This window comes from Rhinolophus sinicus, linkage group LG04, assembly GCF_036562045.2.
Source record: "Rhinolophus sinicus isolate RSC01 linkage group LG04, ASM3656204v1, whole genome shotgun sequence".
Taxonomy (NCBI): Eukaryota; Metazoa; Chordata; class Mammalia; order Chiroptera; family Rhinolophidae; genus Rhinolophus; species Rhinolophus sinicus.
The window spans coordinates 29,564,320-29,585,485 of NC_133754.1; the positions used below are offsets into that span (position 1 = coordinate 29,564,320).

The 21,166-nt window shown below is 37.6% G+C and overlaps 1 protein-coding gene and 1 long non-coding RNA gene across 23 annotated transcripts in view; one reads left to right on the forward strand and one right to left on the reverse strand.

The window, feature by feature from the left end:
* RBM26 (RNA binding motif protein 26) overlaps positions 1 to 12,746 on the reverse strand; it is a 77,850-nt gene extending 65,104 nt beyond the window's left edge. For 21 of the 22 annotated variants that reach the window (XM_019742578.2, XM_074329422.1, XM_074329426.1 and 18 more), the window contains exon 1: positions 12,202 to 12,744. In XM_019742578.2, the coding sequence (XP_019598137.1) occupies positions 12,202 to 12,272 (71 nt within the window). In that variant the 5' untranslated portion in view covers positions 12,273 to 12,744. Of the gene's footprint in view, positions 1 to 12,201 lie in introns of all 22 variants that reach the window. The other variant, XM_019742573.2, reaches the window with a different exon arrangement.
* The window catches only part of LOC141571010 (uncharacterized), a 34,771-nt gene continuing 26,331 nt past the window's right edge, over positions 12,727 to 21,166 (forward strand). Inside the window, exon 1 of the long non-coding RNA XR_012495461.1 lies at positions 12,727 to 12,850. This is a non-coding gene — a long non-coding RNA (uncharacterized LOC141571010). The remainder of the gene's footprint in view (positions 12,851 to 21,166) is intronic.

The window sequence follows — 21,166 nt, forward strand, 5'->3', positions numbered from 1 at the left end:
AAAATTGGTGATATCCATATTAAAGGAAAAAAAGAAGCATTAGCCCTGTCATTCCATATACATTTTTTTAAAATTCATCAAAGATGACAAACAGACCTAAAAATAAAATCCAGAGCCAGAACATTTCTAGAACACAGAGTACCTTCATGATCTTGGAGGAAACAAGTTTCTTGGACATGAAAGCACTACCCATAAAAGAAAAATAAATTGGACTTAAAAAAATTAAAAATTTCTGCTCACAAAAAGACATCATTATATACAAGCCACACAGTGGGGGGAAAAATATTTACAGCACATATATTGCTTATGAATACATAAAGAACTACAAATCATCATTAAAAGACAGCCCAATTTTGAAAATAAGATGTAAACACTTTACAAAAGACACGATAAGCAATAAGCACACAAACAGGTCCTTGATAGCATTAGTCATCAAGAAAATGCCAAATTAAAACCATAGAATTAAACTGTCAGCTCAAAAAAATAAATAAATAAACCCTATGACCTAGCAATTACTCTCGTAGGTGTTCACCTACAAGAAAGAAAATATTTCCACAAAGACTAAATAAGAATATTTATAGCAGCCATATGCATAAATGCCAAAATTAGAACGTGCTTGCCTTTGTTAGGGAGGGAAAGTAAAACCTAGAAAGGAGCACAAGAGAACATTCCAGAGAATGTTCCAGATTTTGTTTTATGTGGTGATTACACAGGTGTATATAACATATGTCAATACATATCCAACTAATCTGTTTATGTTAATTATATGTTAAGTATAAGATATACACCATACTACTATTTGTCCAATTTATTAATAAAGGACGATTAAATAATTATGGTATATCCTTTACACTAAAATACTAGATAGCCTTAAAAAAAACAAGAAGGGCAAACCTAATACCAATTAAGTAAAAAAGGAGAAAGAAGAATACATAAACATATTTGGTTGTATGTTGGTAAAATATCTCAGGAAGAATCACTAACAGATCTCAGATGTATTCCTTTATTTCATACACCCAGAAAATAGTAAATATGACCTCAAGTTAAAAATAACTTCTACCTGTTCCAGAAATGGACTGAAAAGAATTTTTCCACAGAAATAAGGTGGGGGGGGGGGGGCGGTAACTATGGTAGAAAGGGTTTACCAACCACTCATTTCTCTTTTCCTTTATTCTCTGGGACTAAGGAAGCAGGAGGAAGGCCAAAAAAAAAAACTCCTAAAAGCCATTTAGCTCAAGTTTGACTTAGTCATTCTCAATGTGTACACAACTAACACTGGAATATCTTATTTTTCTTTTTTCTCATAATACTATCCCTTTCTATTGATTGATACATATGAAATAATTTTGAGAAGTACTGTAAGGCAAAGATAAGGTAGTGCTAAAACACAAAAAATGATAAATTCATTTTAACTACTCAGCATTCAGATGGAAAAGCCAAGGCAGCAATAAACATCAACTCGACAAACATTAAGGGGGTAAAGAGAATAATGAAAAATAATTTAGCCAACAACTAATTACAGGAAAACTCTTCTACCAGCTGTAAAATTCATCAGATTAGGACTGCCATAAATTTGTTTTCTGTGTAACGCCATGGAGGTCAGCAATCTTCAACATAGCAGCAGCCAACAATACTTGAATGAGTGAATGTTAATACTTTTCAGTGTTTTTCCCCCCAGGAAGAAAACAAACTCTAGCTAATCTGAAGGTGCTATAAAGTAAAAATAAAGCGAAATAGACCTAGATATTAGAAAATCTTCCATTTGCTCACATATTTGCTTCTCTGAAATAAAATTCCAGGTAAAATATGGTGTATGTCATATGCCTCTTCCCTTTACTTAGGTCATGGGTACACAAATGAAAAATTTCAACTAATGCATTTTATACTCGGGTGTATACCACACACAAGGCATTGTGTTGGGTGCTGTACAGAACACGAAAACAGTTAAGTGTTAAGTTTTGGAGTTTGTTTTCAAGGAAGGACCTTAGACTCTAATGACAAAGCCAAAACAAGTAAGAATTAACTACTAAACAAGTGTGCAAGTGATGTGTGTCATAGATGATGCAAACTAGTGCCCGCAGAGAATGACGGCACTGCTTTCAGCTGGATGGATCATAAACAGCTTTCTGAAAGAACTGGAATCAAACCTGACCTTTGACTTTAACATATATAAAGGAAATGGAGAAAAGCAAGACATCATAACGCACAAGAAGGCTCTGGGATAGAAATGTGTTTTGAATCCTGTCTCCATCATTTATTAGCTATGAATGAAGTATATTACTTAATCTTCCTAAGACTCAATTTCCTCATCTTTAAAACTGGGATAACAGCTCACACACGATGAATGCACAATGTTGGCATACAATAGGCTCTCAACAAATGCCATCTACTACTGACAAGTTGAAAGAAAAGGGACAGTAGAAGCAACATGATGCAGAATCACAATGAAAAAATTGGCTTTGTTGAAATTAACTCATGTAAAAAATAGGAAGATATAAGATGGAAAGATAATTTAAAGCAGATCATTAGAGTTCCAAAAGCCAAGTTAAAAAGTACGCAATTTATTTAAGAGTGCTAAAGGTTTTGATCAAACAATAGGATATAAACAAGGTTGGGCATTCATGATCAAACTGGGACAAAGGACTAGATATAGAAAGTTTGTTAGGAAACAAACTGCAATGGTTTAGATAAAGAGTATGGGGACCCCTACTGAGCAATGTCCTTACTAAGAATTATTAAGCGAGACAGAATCAAATGATTAACTACATGGGGGGGTGAAGGGACAAGTCAAAAAATAAAATATCAAGCATTATGTGGACAAGACAGGGTTATGTAACAAATCTGGTAAGTCCAGTGACAAAAAGGAACCTCACAGGATGATCTGGTCATAAATTCCTAACTGGGCAGGTCATGATGGGGAGTCACGTGCCAGACATATATATTCTCTAGTACAAGGTTTTAAGTGTGCCCTGTCCATTGCTCTTGTGCATTAATACACCCCTAAAATGCCAGCAGCAATCCAATTTTCCAGACCCTTGGAAGGTATAAACACCCTCAAGGGAGCACACAATCTTATTAACCATCCTATACCTTGTTTTTGCCTACCTTTATGTAACCTTCCTTATGCTCCCTCCCCTAATTCCAAATTAAGAAACTGCAAAACTGTTATTCTCAGGAGCATTTGAGATCTTGCTCTGCAGTATATGTCATCAGTTTGGACTCAAATAAATACATAAAAATTGGAAGTTTCTTACATCAACATTTACTTGGCATAGTTGGCAAGATTCCAAAGAAGCCCACCAAGAACCATCTCGCGGACACAGACCTGGGCCTGGTGCCAGGTACCAGCAAGGGCCTACTGTGCCCACTAGCTCCCCACTTGAACTTGGGTTAGTTTTCCCTTTGAATCCCTGACTTCCTTGCTTTAAATAGCAAGTCCTGACTTTGAGCTGTCCTTAGAAAATACTCACAGTGGATAAGGGTTGCGATAACCCAGGGAAAGGAGAGGAAAAGTAAGTGGTTGCTTTTAATTTCATTTTAATTGGATTGCTTACTGTGAGTCTGAACAAAATCTTTGCTGGTTAAATGAGAGACTGAACTCTGTTTAGGTCCAGAAGAGAAAGGACACTTGCTTCCCCAACCCGAGCAGGCAACCCCGCGGGAAGAGAGTTGTTGCGGGTCTCTGAATACGCAGTGGCAGGGACACTGCGAGGCATCTGCGCAGGAACTCAACCTAACCTGGAGAAGCCAGCAGGAGCCCGGAGATTTCCTTTCTTTATGGAGAGCAGGGCACCCTGGAATGGGTTCACTCTAAGAGAGGCTTCTGTGCATTGGAAAGCACTGCAGCTCTGGCAGTCTGGTAAGCTCTTGCTGGTCCTTGCTTGGATATTCTGGGGTGAGAATCTTTGAGGGGTAGCCTGAGGAAAATTTTTCTAGGGCATGAAGTGGTCCTATAGGGATATCCACTGCATTCTGCTTGTCTGGAGACGTGCACGGAAAAGCTCGTTTTCCCTAGAAGTTTGATCAGACTCTACAGTTCTTAAAATTAACACGGGAAATTGTGCCTGAGGTCAACAAGTCCCACAACAGCCAGCCTCCCATTATACTAAGATGGCTGAGATGAGCATCCTTTGATACTTCTAAATTAATCTTTTCCACACACAATAAGAAAAAAGCCAGCTATAAAATTAGACAGAATGAATGGAAAGTATACTTAATTGGTCTCTAAAGCTTTAAAAATAAGATTTAGATAAATGGATCAACCTATGATGTTGTTTAGGGGCAACCCAATTGTTTGTGGTATTAAAAACAGCTGTCCTTATTTTAAAAGGGAGGTCATTTGGAACTGAACTTGTCAAGGACAGATAGAAATTGTAAATGCCTCCAAAATAAAATTTGGGTCCAACTGTTCTTTTACAAACTAGTCAGTTTTTCTCATGCCGCAAGATCTCTGTTTGCTACTGTTTGTATGTGTGTCTACATATGTTGTAAATGTGAGATAATTTTCTACCTATGAATGGCATTATGAAAATTAATTTAAAGGCATCTACTTGTAAGGACTGGGTATTCTATAATTTTCAGAAATACGGAAACTAACTCAAATACTTTTCAAGTTCACAGGATAAAAGGTTAATCCTTAGTAAATAAAAGCTAGTAAATTTGTTGGCTTAAGTAGAACGGACATGTCTTTTGAGTTACTGATATTAAATATTTTACCAAGGTTTTACAAAAATAAGTCGATGTTAATAACTTACTTTAATGTCACTAAAATATGATTCTAGAGGTTACAAAACGTCTTCATAAATTTGACTTCTTAGTTTTTATTAGAAATTGAGGTTTCACGGGTTAAAATCTCAGTATATGTAGGAATAACTGCTGTGGTCCTCAAAACACAAAAAGATTTGTGTTCTCTCCTTATGAAAGAAATTTTAAACTAATCAGACTTGTTTTTTTATGCTGAATTGCATGGGAAGCTTTATAAAATAAGTGATGAAAAAATTGGGGGAGAGGAGATAATATTGTATGGGTAAATAGTGGTTATAAATTAAATGATTAGTTAGGACTATGGAAAACCCAAGACAGCTGCTTGGTTGTCTTGGGTTTCTAGGCTCTCTGGCAAATCCTGTTTTCAGTTTTTGCATTCCTTCATGCACTAAGAATTAAAGCTGGACTTAAACGAAGGAAGTTATGAGCTGACATTATTCAAAGGAAACATCTTACACAATTGCCAAGGTTTGATAAAGTCACTTCAGGAAAATGCCAAATTGGTAACCACTTCCTTCACAGTGAGCTCCCAGGAGAAAACCACTTTAAAGATCACTGACTGCCACCTGGAAGTTTTGTTTATGGGAAAAGACATCAAATAAGACTCTCTCCAATCTCACCGGAAGGGACCTTATCAGGTGCCTGTGAAGGGACATCTACCCTTGTCTCTGACACTCAACTCCTGCCATAACATCAAAAAGTCCTCCAAGATGAGATGTTACTGCTAACAGAGCAGACGGCTATTCCAAGACACTGACAAGGTATGTAATACCTACAGACTGATGTTGAACTCAGAAACCATTTTGTTTGTCTTTACCTGCCTGCTTAATATTAGTCATAAGTTATGCTTGTTCTTTAATTTTCTCTATACAATCCAACCATTTATGATTACTAAAGATGTACACTCGTAAGATAACTTTTAATACTCTTTCTATGGTTTATGTAAATGTTATACTAGATGCAAATTACAGAAAAATGAGACAGATGGAAAAAACTCAGATCATGATAGTTCACAAGATAGAAGTGATCCAGACTGTTTTTCACAATGAAGGCCGTAGACTGACTGCCTTCCATTTATTTATCTGCCCTCACCTTTGGGGAAAATGTGGCCTCAACGCACATCCCATGGTTCTGGAATTGCCCCCTTGCCAATGATCCACTGATTCAACAAGGGGACATCAATACTGAGACTTCCTAGTGCTGTGAGACCACCATCTGACCAAAAGGTTGGTCATCAATGTATTCTTAAGATTGATTTATGACCAAATGGGGTAATTGTGGATGAAAAGGGAGTTCTGAAATAAAACTGACAAGCCCAGTGATGGAAAGTAACCTTACAAGATGATCTGATCATAAATTCCTAACTGGGCAGGTCACAGTGGGTAGTCATAGCCCAGGCTTATAACTTCTTTAGTATAAGGTTTTTAAGGAAGTCCTATTCGTTGTTCTTGTGCATCTAGCTTAATACACCTTTGAAACACCAGAGGTAATCCTTTCTTCCAGACTCTTGGAAAACCACCCTCAAGGGAGCACATAATCTTAATTATCCTGTACCTTGTTTTCTCCTACCTTCATTAATCTTCCTTGTGTTCCCTCCCTAATTCCAAATGTATAAAAGAAACTACAAAACTGTCATTCTCAGGAGCACCTGAGATCTTGCTTCCTGGCAATGCCATCAGGCTGGATCAAATAAACTCTCTTAAAAATAAAAATTCTCTATAGGTTTGGATGCTTCTTATGTCAACACTTGAATAATTAAGAGAAATGAAACAGAAATAAGTGAATTCAGAGAACATTTATTTTCAGAAACATAGTTTAAAGTTCAGATAAGAGAACCAGGTATACATACAGCTAGCAATTGGAGGTAAGAGCTTAAGGCTTTGAAAAGCAGTCAAGTCAAACATACATACATGAAAAATAAATGCAGAGAGGTTCTCTTGAAAAAGGTCTGAAATTCAATGCAGATGTATATGTAGTATATACAACATCCTAAGGAAGGAAGTCTTTCATGAAACTTTCAAAGAACCTACAATACACACACACACACACACACACACACACACACTTTTTACGAACCACTGGTGTGGATTATAAAAGAAACCATCCATGGGAATGAAGGTAGATATCAGGAGTGGAAATGGCTGAGAAAAAGTCATGGGAACAGAGCTTGCAAAATGCAATTAAAAGGCAAGAAAAAGAACTAACGGAAATAGGACTGATTTGAGAAGAACCAAAGAATTAGGGAATCAAGACCTCAAAAGTTTAAACAAACAAAAAAGAAGGCAGCATCAACATTATCTAATACACACATAGATCAAAGAATAAAACATTTATATAAATTCTTTACATTTCGTAAACATAAATCATTGGTAATACTGAGGTAAGCAATTTGGTTGAATATATGAAGAAATTATTTTGTAAAGCATTAAGAAGAAGTAAATGGTTGGGGCCAAATGAGTGAAAAATTAAAGACTGACAATTATTTTAAGACTTATCAGTGAAAGGAAAAGAAAGCTAGCATGAAAGTGACTAAGAGAAATCTATGATTTATTTTTTGCTTTGTTTTTGCTACTATTGTTGCTGAGTTTTTCTACCTTAAGAAATGGAAAATTGACATTCTATGTATGCCCAAAGGAGTCTGTAGAAAGGGAAAGATCAAAGAAGGGAAACAGGAGTAAAGTTCAGGAATAAAAGATCACCTTTCAGTTCTTCCTGTAAAACAGGAACAAAAATAAATTTTAATGTGGTGAGAAAGGTGGGGGTGAACAGGGAAAAACTACAAAAACCCAAAGGGGTTTCTTTCTTAAACTCTAAAGCAATGACAACCATGATGCTTTAGAATTTTCCTCCTTTAGAATAATAACAGCTACTGCTATGAAAATGTAATATTAAAAAAGTGTATATAATAATGGGAAAGAATACACTGTATTGTGCAGTAGTAAATTAAAAACATGACTCCAGTCAAAAAGCTTGAGTTTAAATCACTGTTCAGTCACATGCTACATAGCTAATTGTGTAACTCTGGGCAAGTATCTTAACTTTATGCTTCAGTGCCTCAGCATCACCACTTGCAAAATAGAGGTAATAGTACTTACCTCATAGCACTTGGAAGTAATCCAAAGCTTTTAAGAATGCAAACAAATGTTAGGTAGTAGTGGCAGCAGCAATGGTAGTGATAATATTAACAGTAGCAGTAGTAGTAATGTAACCTACCTGTGTTTAATCAACCAGTTATTTAAGGAAGGAGAGAAGGGCTAGGCTCTAAAAAATATGCCTCATTCAATCCTTTCAACTACAGAAGGAAACAATCAACTATAGAAAGACACAAGTATAATTCTCCCTATTATATCAATAAGGAAAAGGGAGGTTCATCGGCTTAGATTACTCAGTTAATAAATGGCAGAACTAAGATTTGAACACTGGTCTGTGTGGACACAAGACTTATTTTCCTTCCATTATACAACACTACCTTCACAGCACTACATAGCAGCAGGAGCACAAAGTTAGGCGTTCTGTTCTTCAATACTGAACTCACAAAATCTGGGCACATCAAGTCTATCTGCCTTTCAATTTTATTTTCTGAAAAATGAAGGGGTTTGATTAGATCTTGTGTTTTTTTTTTCCTTTAGCTAAAAAAGTTCATGATTTCATTCAATTACCACTGTTAGAGACCTGTAAACTCATAAAAAGTTTTAAAATGTAACAGAAAACCTTTTCTGTTTAAAAAACAGAAAAATTGAATATCAAAAAACAAAAAAAACTTACATTTTTGTCCAGGACTTCACGTCAAAAAAACTGAATGTTAGAGAAAAGACCAATATCAAATTTTATTTTATTGTTACCAAGTATGACTAAGCAAATGTTTGGGAGAACAAAACATCAATCTTAAGTATTTCAAGATGACAATTAACACCTAAATTTTCAATATTTTATGAAAAACAAAACACAGAAAGAAAAAACCCTGCTATACCCACACACCTTATAATCAAATAAAACACAGATTTACTAGCTTTTATTTCATGCTGAAACTGCAATCATGCTAAATTTTTTTTTTAATGTCAACCTGAAAATTCTCCTGCCCTAAAACCCTTCACTAGCTTCCTACTACCATTCAAAGACATTCAAAGTCCTTAACATGACTCAACAGAGTTATATGACCTGGCTCCTCTCTTTGCAGCTATCCAATGCTATTCTTCCCCTTGCTCTATTTCTCAGTTTCCTTCAGTTCCTCCAAGACACCTTTTTTCTTTCATTTTTAGGGCCTTCATCCAATCTGTTCTTCAAAACCTACAGCTCTCCGTTCCCATCCTTTTTCAAATAAGCATATTTGAGATCAAATATAATCATGCCAGAAAAATCTTTCCTGACCTCCCAGACATATATTTTGACAACATTCTGGACTTCCTAACACTCACTAGTCTTGTAATTATTTGTTTAACATCTGTATTCCCTGCTAAATGGTAAACAATATGAAGAGGCTCATTTCATGTCGTTTCCTACTATTTCCAAAGAGCTAACACATTGATTAGCAGAGTGCATTAAGTGCTCAATAAATGTTTCTGAATACATTCAAAATGTGGGGCAAGTCCAAAACCACTTTTTAAGTAAGTCCTATACAAGTATGAGTTACATTTCACCCTTGGTCTTTAAAATGTTCCTCCCTCCAATAGGTGCTATTTGGCAATCATATAGCTTTAAAGTAAAGCCAAAAAAAAAAAAAAAATCCCGTAAGATAATCAACGCATTTCAAAGTTTCACAAAACCAAAGTTAGAAACCACAGGTCTTAATTGGAAACAGCTTTAAAAGTCATTATTTAAAAGAATTCACCTGAAATGCAATTAAAAGACAGGAACTTGGATACAAGGGCTCAATTTTACCACAATGAAGTATGTCATAAAAGGACCAATCCCAATTTCTACCACTGTCTAGGCTCTACTAGTAGGGCCTCATTTATTCCAACATTAATGACTGCAGTGCTACAGTCATATGAGTAGGCTATGATACCTGGAATATACTTTATTAAAACTAAAGAAAAATAAGCATACACACTTAAGTAGCTATAAATAATCTTTTAGGTTAGTGGAAAAAAAAGGAAATGGTAGCAAAACTGGTAATTTAAAAACTGAAGGCTTTTCATATTTTTTTTTAAGTTTTCTGTTCACCTAATACTTATGGAGTGCTAATCACAAACCAGTGTTCAAAGATTTTCTTAATACATATTCGTTATTTTCCCCATTTTAGAGATGAGGAAACAGAGGCACTGAATTAAGTAACTTACCCAATATTATACAGCTGGTAAGCAGCAGAAAAAGAATTCAAAGCCAGCCATTCTGGCTCTCGAGTTCTCTGTCTCAATCACTACACTACACTGCTGCCCACTCTCTTTCCAATCTACTGAAATAGGGCTTCTATCTACACCATCCCACTCCAGTGAAATTATCTTCTTAAGGTCACAATGACTTCTACTTTGCCAAATCTAAAAGCAACTTATGTGCCTCCATCTTTTTTATCGATTCTGCAGCATCCCATCAAGTTGACAACTCGCCTTTTTTGTCATACATTTCTTTAGTGACATACATCCCAATTTTCTTTCTACCTCAGACCAGGGCTCTTTTCTCTTCCCTATCAACACATTCTTCCTAGGAAATCTCCCACAATCCCATGGATTTAAATACCATCTGCATGATTCCAAATTTCTCTAGTCCTGGCCTGAGTTCCAGACTCATGTACCCAAACACCTATTTGACATCTCACTTAGATGTGTAACACCTTATACTTCATGATCCAACCACCCTTCCCCTCTCCTCAATCTGTTCTCTCCCAGCCTTCTTTACCATCATCTACCCAGTCGCTTAGGCTAACTGTAGTCATCATCCTTGATTTCCCTTTCCCTCATCTCCCACATGCAATCCATCAGCTAGTTCTACCAGATCTACTTACAAAACATATTTAGTTCTGTCTCCACTATCACTTTAATGCAAACAACCTACCTCTCTGCTTACAATACCCTTCAGAATAGTCTCCTTGCTTCCACCATTCTTGCCCCCTTAATCTCCATAAAGCAGGCACAGTAAAAACAAAATCAAATCAGTCCTTGCCTGCTCTAAATCATCTGTCTTCCAATTATAATTTAAATAAAATCCTAGCTCTGGACCATGGCCTATAAGCTCTTATATGCTTTGGCCCCTGCCTACTGCTCCAACTTCATGTCCTTCCATTCTCTCCCCTACCACAAATTTCCTTGCAGCCACAATTGCCTTCTTTTTCTTGGAACACACCCTGATTATTTCTGCTACAGGGCCTTTGCACTTGCTGTTCCTTCTGCAAACAACATTCTTTTTCCAGACTTTCATGCAGATGGTTCCTTCTTCCCCCAAGGTGTTGCTCAAATGTCACTTCCTCTAAGGCCTTCTAATCACTCTTTCACATAAATCTGTTTTATTACAATTGCCATTGCTCTTAATTATTACCTGAAGTTATCTCATTTGCATGTTTATTTTGTCTTGTCCACTTTGGAATTTGAAAGCTCTATCCCCAAAGCCTCCCAAAGTAACTAGCGGGTGCTTAATAAATGTATTAAATGAGTGGATTTTCCCCACTGCATTTTAAGTTGTTTATTGTAAATCAACCAATTCTGATAAAGCACTTTGCCCATAATATTTTCTCATCACGTAGTCAAAGATAAATCCTTAAAACACTCCTTATTTTACCCAATCTAAAACATCCCAGAACTCTGAACACCACCCCCCCAGCACACACACACATACTCTCTCTATAGCATCCCACTTAAAACTGCTCAATATTCCATATGGATAAACCACATTTTCTTTCTCCTCTACAAGAGGACTAACGTGTAGGTGTGAAAAGGGAATTTTACTGAGTACCTCAGCACCTGTTACATCTTTAATCAGTTAAGAGAGATGCCCGATGTGCCAGATAACACATGGGAGACGTGGCCTTTCTTTCAGGGATAGTATTTAGGTGAAACATTTAAGTGGCTTAGACTAGAGCCATCCAAATCCCTAATAAGGGCTATTCACTTTGTTTAAATAAACAAAATAAAATAGTCTGTGGGCGGGGGATTATGCTCGGATTCACTAAAGAAACCGATAGGAGGACCCTCGGCGTGTGTGTGTGTGTGTGTGTGTGTGTGTGTGTGTGTGTGTGTTGGGGTCGGTGTACATATAACGGGAAAAAAAAGAGCAGGGCACAGTAGGTTCAATGACCACCTCAGCGATAAGACAGAGGTCAGCTCGGGCTCTCAGGGGTACCCAGACCAGGGAACGAGGGTGGAAGAAGAGAAGAAAACACAGAGCCCTGGGATCTCCGTTTACCGCTTCGGCCTCCACCGCAGGCACTTAAGGAAACTGCACATTTCGGTGCGTCCGCCTATTTCCCACTTCTATCCCTGCAAGAAGATAGCCCCGGATACTCACATGGGCTCGAGAGTCTTGCTGAGCCAGGACTTCAGTGCCTCGAAGTTTTCAATGATCATTTTAGAAACCATCCACAGCGGCCCCGAGGCCCGTCAGACTCGTCAGCCAGCCCAGGTCGCGGCCGCTACAGCCGCCGCTGCCCCCGCCCCCTCCTCCGCGCACCGCCCGCGTGGGCCGCCGTGGGAGGCGCCGGTGGCAGGTTCCCGCGAGCCGGGATAGGTGAACAGCTCCGCGGGGACCGCTGCAGTCTGCAAGTCCAAGGGGTACCAGGAGCTTCCCCTCCCCGGACCCCGGCCCGGTATGAAGCAGCAACGGTTTGCCCGGGCCCTCCCCCTGCCCTCCACCCCACCGAATCTTTCTGGACCGGGAGCGCGGCACGCGCCTAGACCCGGACTTTCTCTCAGCGTCAGGACCAGGTGCTTGTTGGCAACGCAGAAGAGGCAAAAGTGAAGAAAGCGAAGACGAAGGGCAGCTAAATGGGAATGATTCGGGGGGTCTTCCCGGCTCCCAGCACCCCCAAGAAGATGGCTGCCGATAAATCTCGCGAGAATTGATGAAGTCTCGCGATGATTCCTGGAGCCTGCTGGGAAGAGACGTAAGATCGGCGGAGAGCACGCTAGAATTGTACGGTAGTTTGAGTTTTGCGTAGGTACGTGGCTTGCGGTTTTTGTGCCTTTTTACACTTTAATTCTCTTTAGGAATCAGGGTTTGGTTTTACAATGAGGGAAAGACCACTGATTTCAGAAACAACGGGAGCCCCAGCTCATCCTCTGTAACGGATGGCCGTGGCGCGTCAGCTGGAACGAACCTGCGGACTGGAGCGCTCTTTAAGGGCTTCCACACCGGTGGGTGCGGGGACGCAGGGCAGGGCCTCCCGTTGGTTGCAGGTTTGCTGCGCTGCGTCCTCCGTTTACCTGTGTCCTGCAGTACCACGTTCTGTGTGTGCTATGATGTGGACAAATTTGGGAAGCACAGGCTGGTATAATCTAACCTATGAGACCTCCAGAGGATTAGTGTCTTGTCCAAAATTAGTCGGTTTGTTGGCAGAGCAGTAATGCCCCAAATGAAAGGTGAGATAACCTTGACAGTTCTCAAATAGTTCCTATCTGAAACTCTGGGACTTTTTCCCAGCGAAGATAAGAAAGAGTTTGTGTTTTTAATTCTCTTCATTTAGAGCTGATCCAGCCCAGGTAGGGAAATTACGTACAATGAAAAGAGAGACCCTTCATATCATCATCTCAAATAAATTAACCTCCCTTCTGTGTGGTCAATTAAGTTTGCTTCCTGCCCGAGTCCTGTTTGCTGTTGTTTACTACCATTAAGGTGTTGGGTGGAATTTTTCAAAAAGTCTAGTGCCTGTAAACTATAATCAATGAAAACAATTCAAAATATAAAGACACTTAAGTAGACCAATAAAAGTAGACCAATAAAAATTTCTTTATGGCAGACACTAAATTGTTAAGAACTCAAAAGTTTATAATTTGCTGTAATGAAGTGTCCTTAAGCAATAAGTGGAAAAGATCAAGTAAGAAAAGCTAGACATTTGTTTTTAAATATAGCATATAGAATAAGATGTAAATAAAATCTAGCTATTGAATAACCAGGGTGTTGATTAAAGCAATTTAGCTCAGTGAAATAAGCCAAACACAAAAGAACAAATATTATGTGATTACACTTATATGAGGTACCTAGGGTAGCCAAACTCCTAGAGACAAAAAGTAGGATAGTACTTGCCAAGGGTGGAAGAGGTAGGGAAGAATGGGGAGTTATTTTTTAATGACTAAAGAGTTTTAGTTTGGGATAATGAAAAAGTTTTGGAGATAGGCCATACTGTTAATTTACAATAGTGTGACTGTACTTAATGCCATTGAAGTGTACGCTTGAAAACGGTTAAAATGGTAAATTTTATGTATATTTTACTGCAATAAAAGATGTTGTATAAATTTAATATTGCTAGTGGAAATGTAATATTCTAATTGTTTAGCCTGTTTGTTTAATAGCCTTGCCACTGACTGACTCCACCATCGGTTTGAACCTTATCACCAACTGTTCCGTAACTCTGGCCCTCCGCAGAGGAAACACTTCAGCAATTGCTACTAGTGTAAACTGGAATCAGGATATACTATCATTTTCCCCTTAATAAGATCAAAGTATTTCTGGTAAAAGAAAAGAGTCTGAGGAACCATCACCAATTCTTTAGTAGCCACTCCATGTGTACTGATAGTTGACTGTATGACTCCATGTAGCAGTACTTCCATACTTCCCAAGGGGTCCAAAACATACCAAAACGGTACAGAGTAAGAAGACTAAGGAGTTGTGCTATTAGTAATAGACTGGAGTTCTTTATTTTGTTCCACATTTTAGAAAAGCACTATCCAATAAAAATATGTTAGCCACGTATATCATTTTAAATTTTCGAGTGGCCACATTTTTAAAAAGTAAAAATAATAATAATAATAATAATACCTTTTATTTAGCCTATTTATCCAAAATTGTATCATTTCAATGTACAATTAATATAAAAATTATTGAAATAGTTTACTTTTGTTGTTACTAACTCTTTAAAATCCACTGTGTATTTTATACTTATAGTACATCTCAGTTCAAACAAGCCAGGATATACTATTTTTCAAAAAGTCTAGTGCCTGTAAACTATAATCAATCAATCAATTATAAGGGCTCAATACCCGTGCTTTGCTAGTGGCTATGGTATTGGACAGTGTAGCTTTAAAACTTTAGAGAGTGTCTCTTGTGGGCTTTTAACTGTGCCAGATGTCTGTTGTTTCAGTGTTGTTGGTCATTTTTCTCTGCTCAAGTTCTGGCCCTCAGTAAGAATGGGCTCTGGCAGCCGGTTTGCCCAGTGGTTAGAGCACAGTGATCATAACACCATGGTCACCGGTTCGATTCCCACTTAGGCCAGTGAGCTGCACCCTCCACAACTAGATTGAAAAAAACAATGACTTGACTTGGAACAGATGGGTCCTGGAAAAACACACTGTTCCCCAATATTCCCCAATTAAAAAAAAAAGAAGAATGGGCTTGAATTTCAAAAGCTCTAATTAAGGTTCTACATCATTACTTTTGTAATAGACAATTTGTCCTAAGGCTACTAAGCAAATAAGAACAAAATGTAGAGGTGAAACTTCTTCAAAAGATTATTTATTCCTCCCCTCACTTCTATTAGCCAGAGAATAAAGGAGGGAAGAGGAGGATAGGGTACACACAGTTTTCTTCTGATTCTTGGCTTGAAGGACAGCGACATCTCCATAGTAAATCCTTGTTGGAAAAAAAAAAAGCAGTGAAATGAATGACATGGCAGAGTACTCACAGAAGCTCCATAGGAATCATAGGCATATAAACATATAAATACTCACTTCTCATGGAACTCCAAAATGAAGTTTGTGAATCTGCTTTGCTATCTCTTGGGGTGTTTTTCTTAAGGTGTTTATCCTTACAATAGCTAATGGAATGTCCTAGGTAGCCTCACAGACGAAAGGAACCTCAGGAGCCCTGACTCAGTATATGAACTGTCAGACACTCGTCACGTTATGGATTTTATTCTCCAGTGTTCATTCATTCAACAAATACATGGTACATCTCAGTTCAAGCCACATTATAAGGGCTCAATACCCATGCTTTGCTAGTGGCTATGGTATTGGACAGTGTAGCTTTAAAACTTTAGAGAGTGTCTCTTGTGGGCATTTAACTGCCACAGATGAAAGCCTACTGCGTGCTGTGAACTTCTCTAGGCCCTGGAGATACAGATGTAAACAAGACAGGCAAGGTCTTTACCCTCCTGGGACTTGTATTCTAGCTAGTCTGTTAGACTTTCTTAGGGATCTTTTTGTTTTTTGGGTCTCCCTGCCTTCATAGATTTTTTTTTTTTAATGTTTCTTTTTTTTATTATGGAAAATTATAAACATCTACAAAAGCAGAAAGAAGTATAACCTTTCCCATCATCCTGTTTCTATAATAATCAACTCCTGGTCAATCTTACTTCAGTGATACTCCACCGTCTCCCTTTATTCCATTTCAAATTATTTTGACAACATAGACATCATTTCACTGACAGATGGTTTTTAATAATATATTTGTTCCTCTGGATACTGAAATTTACATCTGTCTGTCATCAACTGTGGCAGTTTGTGCAGGAGACTTTGGAAATGTATGAATGTGTGTGTGTGTGTGTGTGTGTGTGTGTGTGTGTGTGTGTGAATATGTAATATATATATATGCATATAAATCTTCAACCTCCATCCAATCAACCATTAATACCTATTGAGTCTTCATCCTATGCACACCTAGAATGTACTCATTGTCCTTCACCCCAGACTATATACTGCAGCCAAAGAAGTCCATAAAAGCCCATTTGGTTTTAAATCATGGCACTATTTAAAACCCTTTATTGACTCCCCACTTCCCAGGCTAAAGTATAAATTTATTACTAACAATACTTAATTGTGATTGTGTTTTATGGTATTAAGCACTGTGCTCAATGCTTTACTTTCATTGTGTTAATCATGATTTAGCATTCCCATTTTACAGCTGAGAAAATTAAGGCTTTGAGTTGCCCAACCATGGCAGAGCTTGAACTCAGGTCAGTAAACAACAAAGACCACAGCTTTAACAGATTTTTCATTAATTGGCCCCTGCGTAGCAATCCAGCTTCATATCTCACTTTTTTACGTTTCATACTACAATGCTGCCATACCAAAGTATTTGTACTTCCCCAAACGAACAGTACTGCATTATATAATGGACAACCTGGTACAGGCTGAAGAAACCCTTAAAACAGGAACATAAATATGTTTTTTAGAGAATATGGGATTTCTTTTAAAGTATTAAACATAATGATAAAAACCAGACAGAAGGACTTTCTCACATGTATTTTAGTTAGTATTTTTATTTTAAATTTCAGATGGAGAAGCATTAAAATATGTTTGATGCTGTGGGCCTATAAAATCCTTTATTCCTACAAACAAGCTATGCTGTTTTTATTCTGTTCTTTACACAGAAAGCATCCCTTCTGTTTATAACACCATGCTCACCCTGTTCTTTACCAAACTTCTAATCATCCTTCAGGACTTCTCTTAAAAATCATTTCCTTCAGGAAGCCTTCCCTGAATAGGCTGAGTGTCCACGGTGTTTATCCCTACTATATCACACTGTATTGTTAATATTTGTCTATCTACCATATTAGAAAGTCCTAGGTTCCTTGAAGGCAAAGCTTTTTTCCATTCACTGTTTTATTCCCAGTATCTAACATAATAGATAATACATTTCCTTTCTCAAACAAACTTAGGCTTATTAGGTTGCCACAGCCAGACAGAGTGCACACCATAGAGAGTTCAACATTTCAACAGGTAGAAGTTAAGAAAGAATATCTTTAGAGTTCGACATAGGTTGGCCTTGGCAGCAATTGGTCAGAATTTGTAAACTAGGAAGTTGCTGGAACAATCAGTGGGCTTGTCTTTAGGACACATGACTTTGTATGGAGTTACCGTTAGGTTTGTCTGTGGTCTTAGAACACCATGGGTCTGAATGAGCTGGTGTTAAGAGTCTGAACTCAGTTTGTCTTGCTTGTTAATGGTTTTGTACAATTTTTCTCTTTCGTGAGTTGCAAAACAGGTTTGCAAGTTGTGGTTTCTGTTTCTATCTTCAGTTTCCCCTCACATTTTAGTTGCCAGCTGAATTGGTTTTCTCTTTATCAGAAGAATAATGACAAAGTTCCCAATATGGGCTGTTATAATTTGATATATGCCATGAAATAGCAATATAAATGAAGTATTTTGGAGTTAAGAAGAAACAACTTTTTTTAACTATCATTTCTTTGCAATCCTGCCATATGCAAGGCTCTACATACATTATGTATTAGGCAAGTTGCATATTTTATTTAATCCTCAACAATCCAATGAAGTTGGTCCTATTTTTCTTATCCTCATTTTAAAGTCAAGAAATTGAGATGCAAAAATGTCAAATAACCCACTCAAGGTTACCCAGTTAAGAGATAGATCTAGGACTTTATTAAACATTTGGTGGGTACCATCCTGGGAGCTCTATGTAAGCTCCAAAATAGACCTCTGAAGTAGCTCTATCCTATTGCACCGTTGAAGAACCTGACATGGAGAAGTGAAGTAACTCATCTAAAATCACAGAGCTCATGACCACATCATAGGGGCAGGATTCAGACCCAGGCATCCACAGTCTATGCTCATCATCACTTTGCTACTTCTCTTGAGCCCTGTACTCCACAAAGAAAACCACTGGAAATTGTATAACGCTGGGCACTGAAGAAGCAATCATTATTTAGGAGAGCTGCTTAGCTGAGAGGTTCTGGTTTAGGGTCTCGTGAAATTGCAGTTAAGATGTCTGCTGGGGCCACAGTCTTTGAAGTCTTGCCTTGAATTGGAGAATCTCCTTCCAAAATAGCTGCTGGCAGAGTCCTCAGTTCCACAGCATGTAGGCCTCTTCATATGGATGTTTAAGTGTCCTCATGATATGGCCGTTGACTTCCTCCAAAGCTGCAATCCAAGAGAGAGCACGATGGAATCCACAATGCCTTATGAATTTGCCTTGGAAATCTAACACCATCCCTTCCATCACACTCTATTCATTAGAGTCAAGTACAACTCACATTCAGGGGAAGGAAAATTAAGCCTCACCTTTGGAAAGGAAGTATATCAAATAATTTGTGGACATACTTTAAAACCACGGCACTACCCTTGAGGCTGGGTGAATACTATGTCAGTGATTCCTTCAGCAGTCTCTGCAGAGAATTGACTGCTTGCCTGCCTATAACTACCTTGGAGAATAGAGACTTTGGTGGTGTGTTTGTCAATGTTTAGCAACTGGCTTTCTAGAAAACAAAATGGGTGGATACATTTGTATATACATAAGTTTTACTGATATAAAGGATGTGCAGCATACAACTTATGAATAATAAAATGTATAATACTGTTTATTATAAATTAATACAGTAAATTGGTTCTCACAAAATGTTTTAGTTGATTTTTGCCAAATGCTTGTTATCTGTAACATTTGCTACCTCACTTTCTTATGTCTGGACAATCAACAAAACAATAAATCAAGCCTCGCTCTGTAGCCCTTGCCAATTTCCATAGTGTAAATGTTCTCACCATGACCAATTTCAGGTTACTAACGTATCATTGAATGCAGAGTTGGAAAGAGATTCATAGTAACACACCACTATACAGTATTTCCACCATACAGTAAAATAGATGTAAATAACCTGAGAAGCATAAATAATAATAAAGGGAAATAATTGCCTGTTTAAATATAAATGTAATTTTAGGTTTAGATAATTTAGTTTTTAATAAAATCTGCATTTAACAAATAGCTTGCAGACTTCTTGAAAAATTAACAATCAGCTCTTACAGGTTGCTAATAGCTGGTTCCAGCACACCATTGACTAGACACCCCTTTACCTTCCACCACCTGGGGGATTCCCAGTATTTCAACTATCAGAATTGAACACATGAACCAACCAAGAAAAACAACATCTTATGTAGGAAGCACCAGCAGTTTGAGAGAGGAATATCAGTCAGAACAAACAAGGGGAAAATAGAACTGATAAAGAGAGATGAAGTGCTGGCCCGGTGGCTCAGGCAGTTAGAGCTCCATGCTCCTAATTCCAAAGGCTGCCAGTTCGGTTCCCACATGGACCAGTGGGCTCTCAACCACAAGGTTGCCGGTTCAATCCCTCGAGTCCCGCAAGGGATGGTGGGCAGCACCCCCTGCAACTAAGATTGAACACGGCACCTTGAGCTGAGCTGCGGCTGAGCTCCCAGATGGCTCAGTTGGTTGGAGCGCATCCTCTCAACCACAAGGTTGCCGGAAAAAAAAAAAAAAAAAAAAAAAGAGAGAAGAAAACCTGAATTTTTTTAAGAGTCATCGTTAAAGAGGTTTAACTACAACACAAAAAAAATTAAAGAATTTAGTAAGTAAATAGAAGGATAAGATGGTCACCACTGAGACACTAATGAATGTAAAGGTAAAAATAGAAATCATGGTAGAAAAGAGGTAGCTTGTAATTTTGCAAAGCACATCATAAATCAGTACATCATAGATTATGCTGTCATGACAAAGAACAATATTTGTAGATACTCATAATTGTCATGTAAATCATTGCTTAACTATGCAAATATAGTCCTCCTAGCTTGAAAAACCAGTATTTTTAATCAATTAAATACTAATATACTAACACAATATGTAGGCTTTATGGTTACTGCAACTTAAAAGCCATAATAAATTTTAAAAAACTAAAAATCTTCTGTACATATTGCCATGTATGTAGAAATTTTTCCTGTATAACCCACTTAAAGCTGTACCATATTTCAGGATGTATTAAATGGGACAGGTGCATACTGAATCAAATCTTAACATTGATGTTCAAATGCTCATCTTGCCAATATTAGTGGTATATTACCAGAACTTAACATTTATAAGAGTATGAAAAACTCAGTTTTATTAAGCTACTCTCTATAATATGGTAAATGATTTAATGGAATTAACAGTGTGTCAGTTTGTATTACCGAAAACCAAAATGCTCACTGATATGCTCCTGCAGAGCCAGCAGAGGGAGCTCAAATGTTTTTGCTTTTTAACTTACTGAAGAAAACGTATAAAAGCTGTTGAATTATGAAAAATACTGCTGTTATTTAAATGACAGCAATGTATTAGTAAAAATAATTTTTATACTTTTATTAAAATAATAAATGTATTCCCAAACAAAAAAGATATCAGTATCACTTATTTTATTTAGGAATGGCAGGCACTTAAAATTATATTCTTTCCATTTACTTTTACTTTTTCAATAGCTTTTACTTAAAAAAGTTTTTTTTTACCAAGATTTCTGGTTCTGGTAAGGTGGACTAAACTAAAATGGAAAGCTTCCAGCTGCAAGCATAAAGCATGATAAGTAAAATATGGCACATTTTAAATTTAA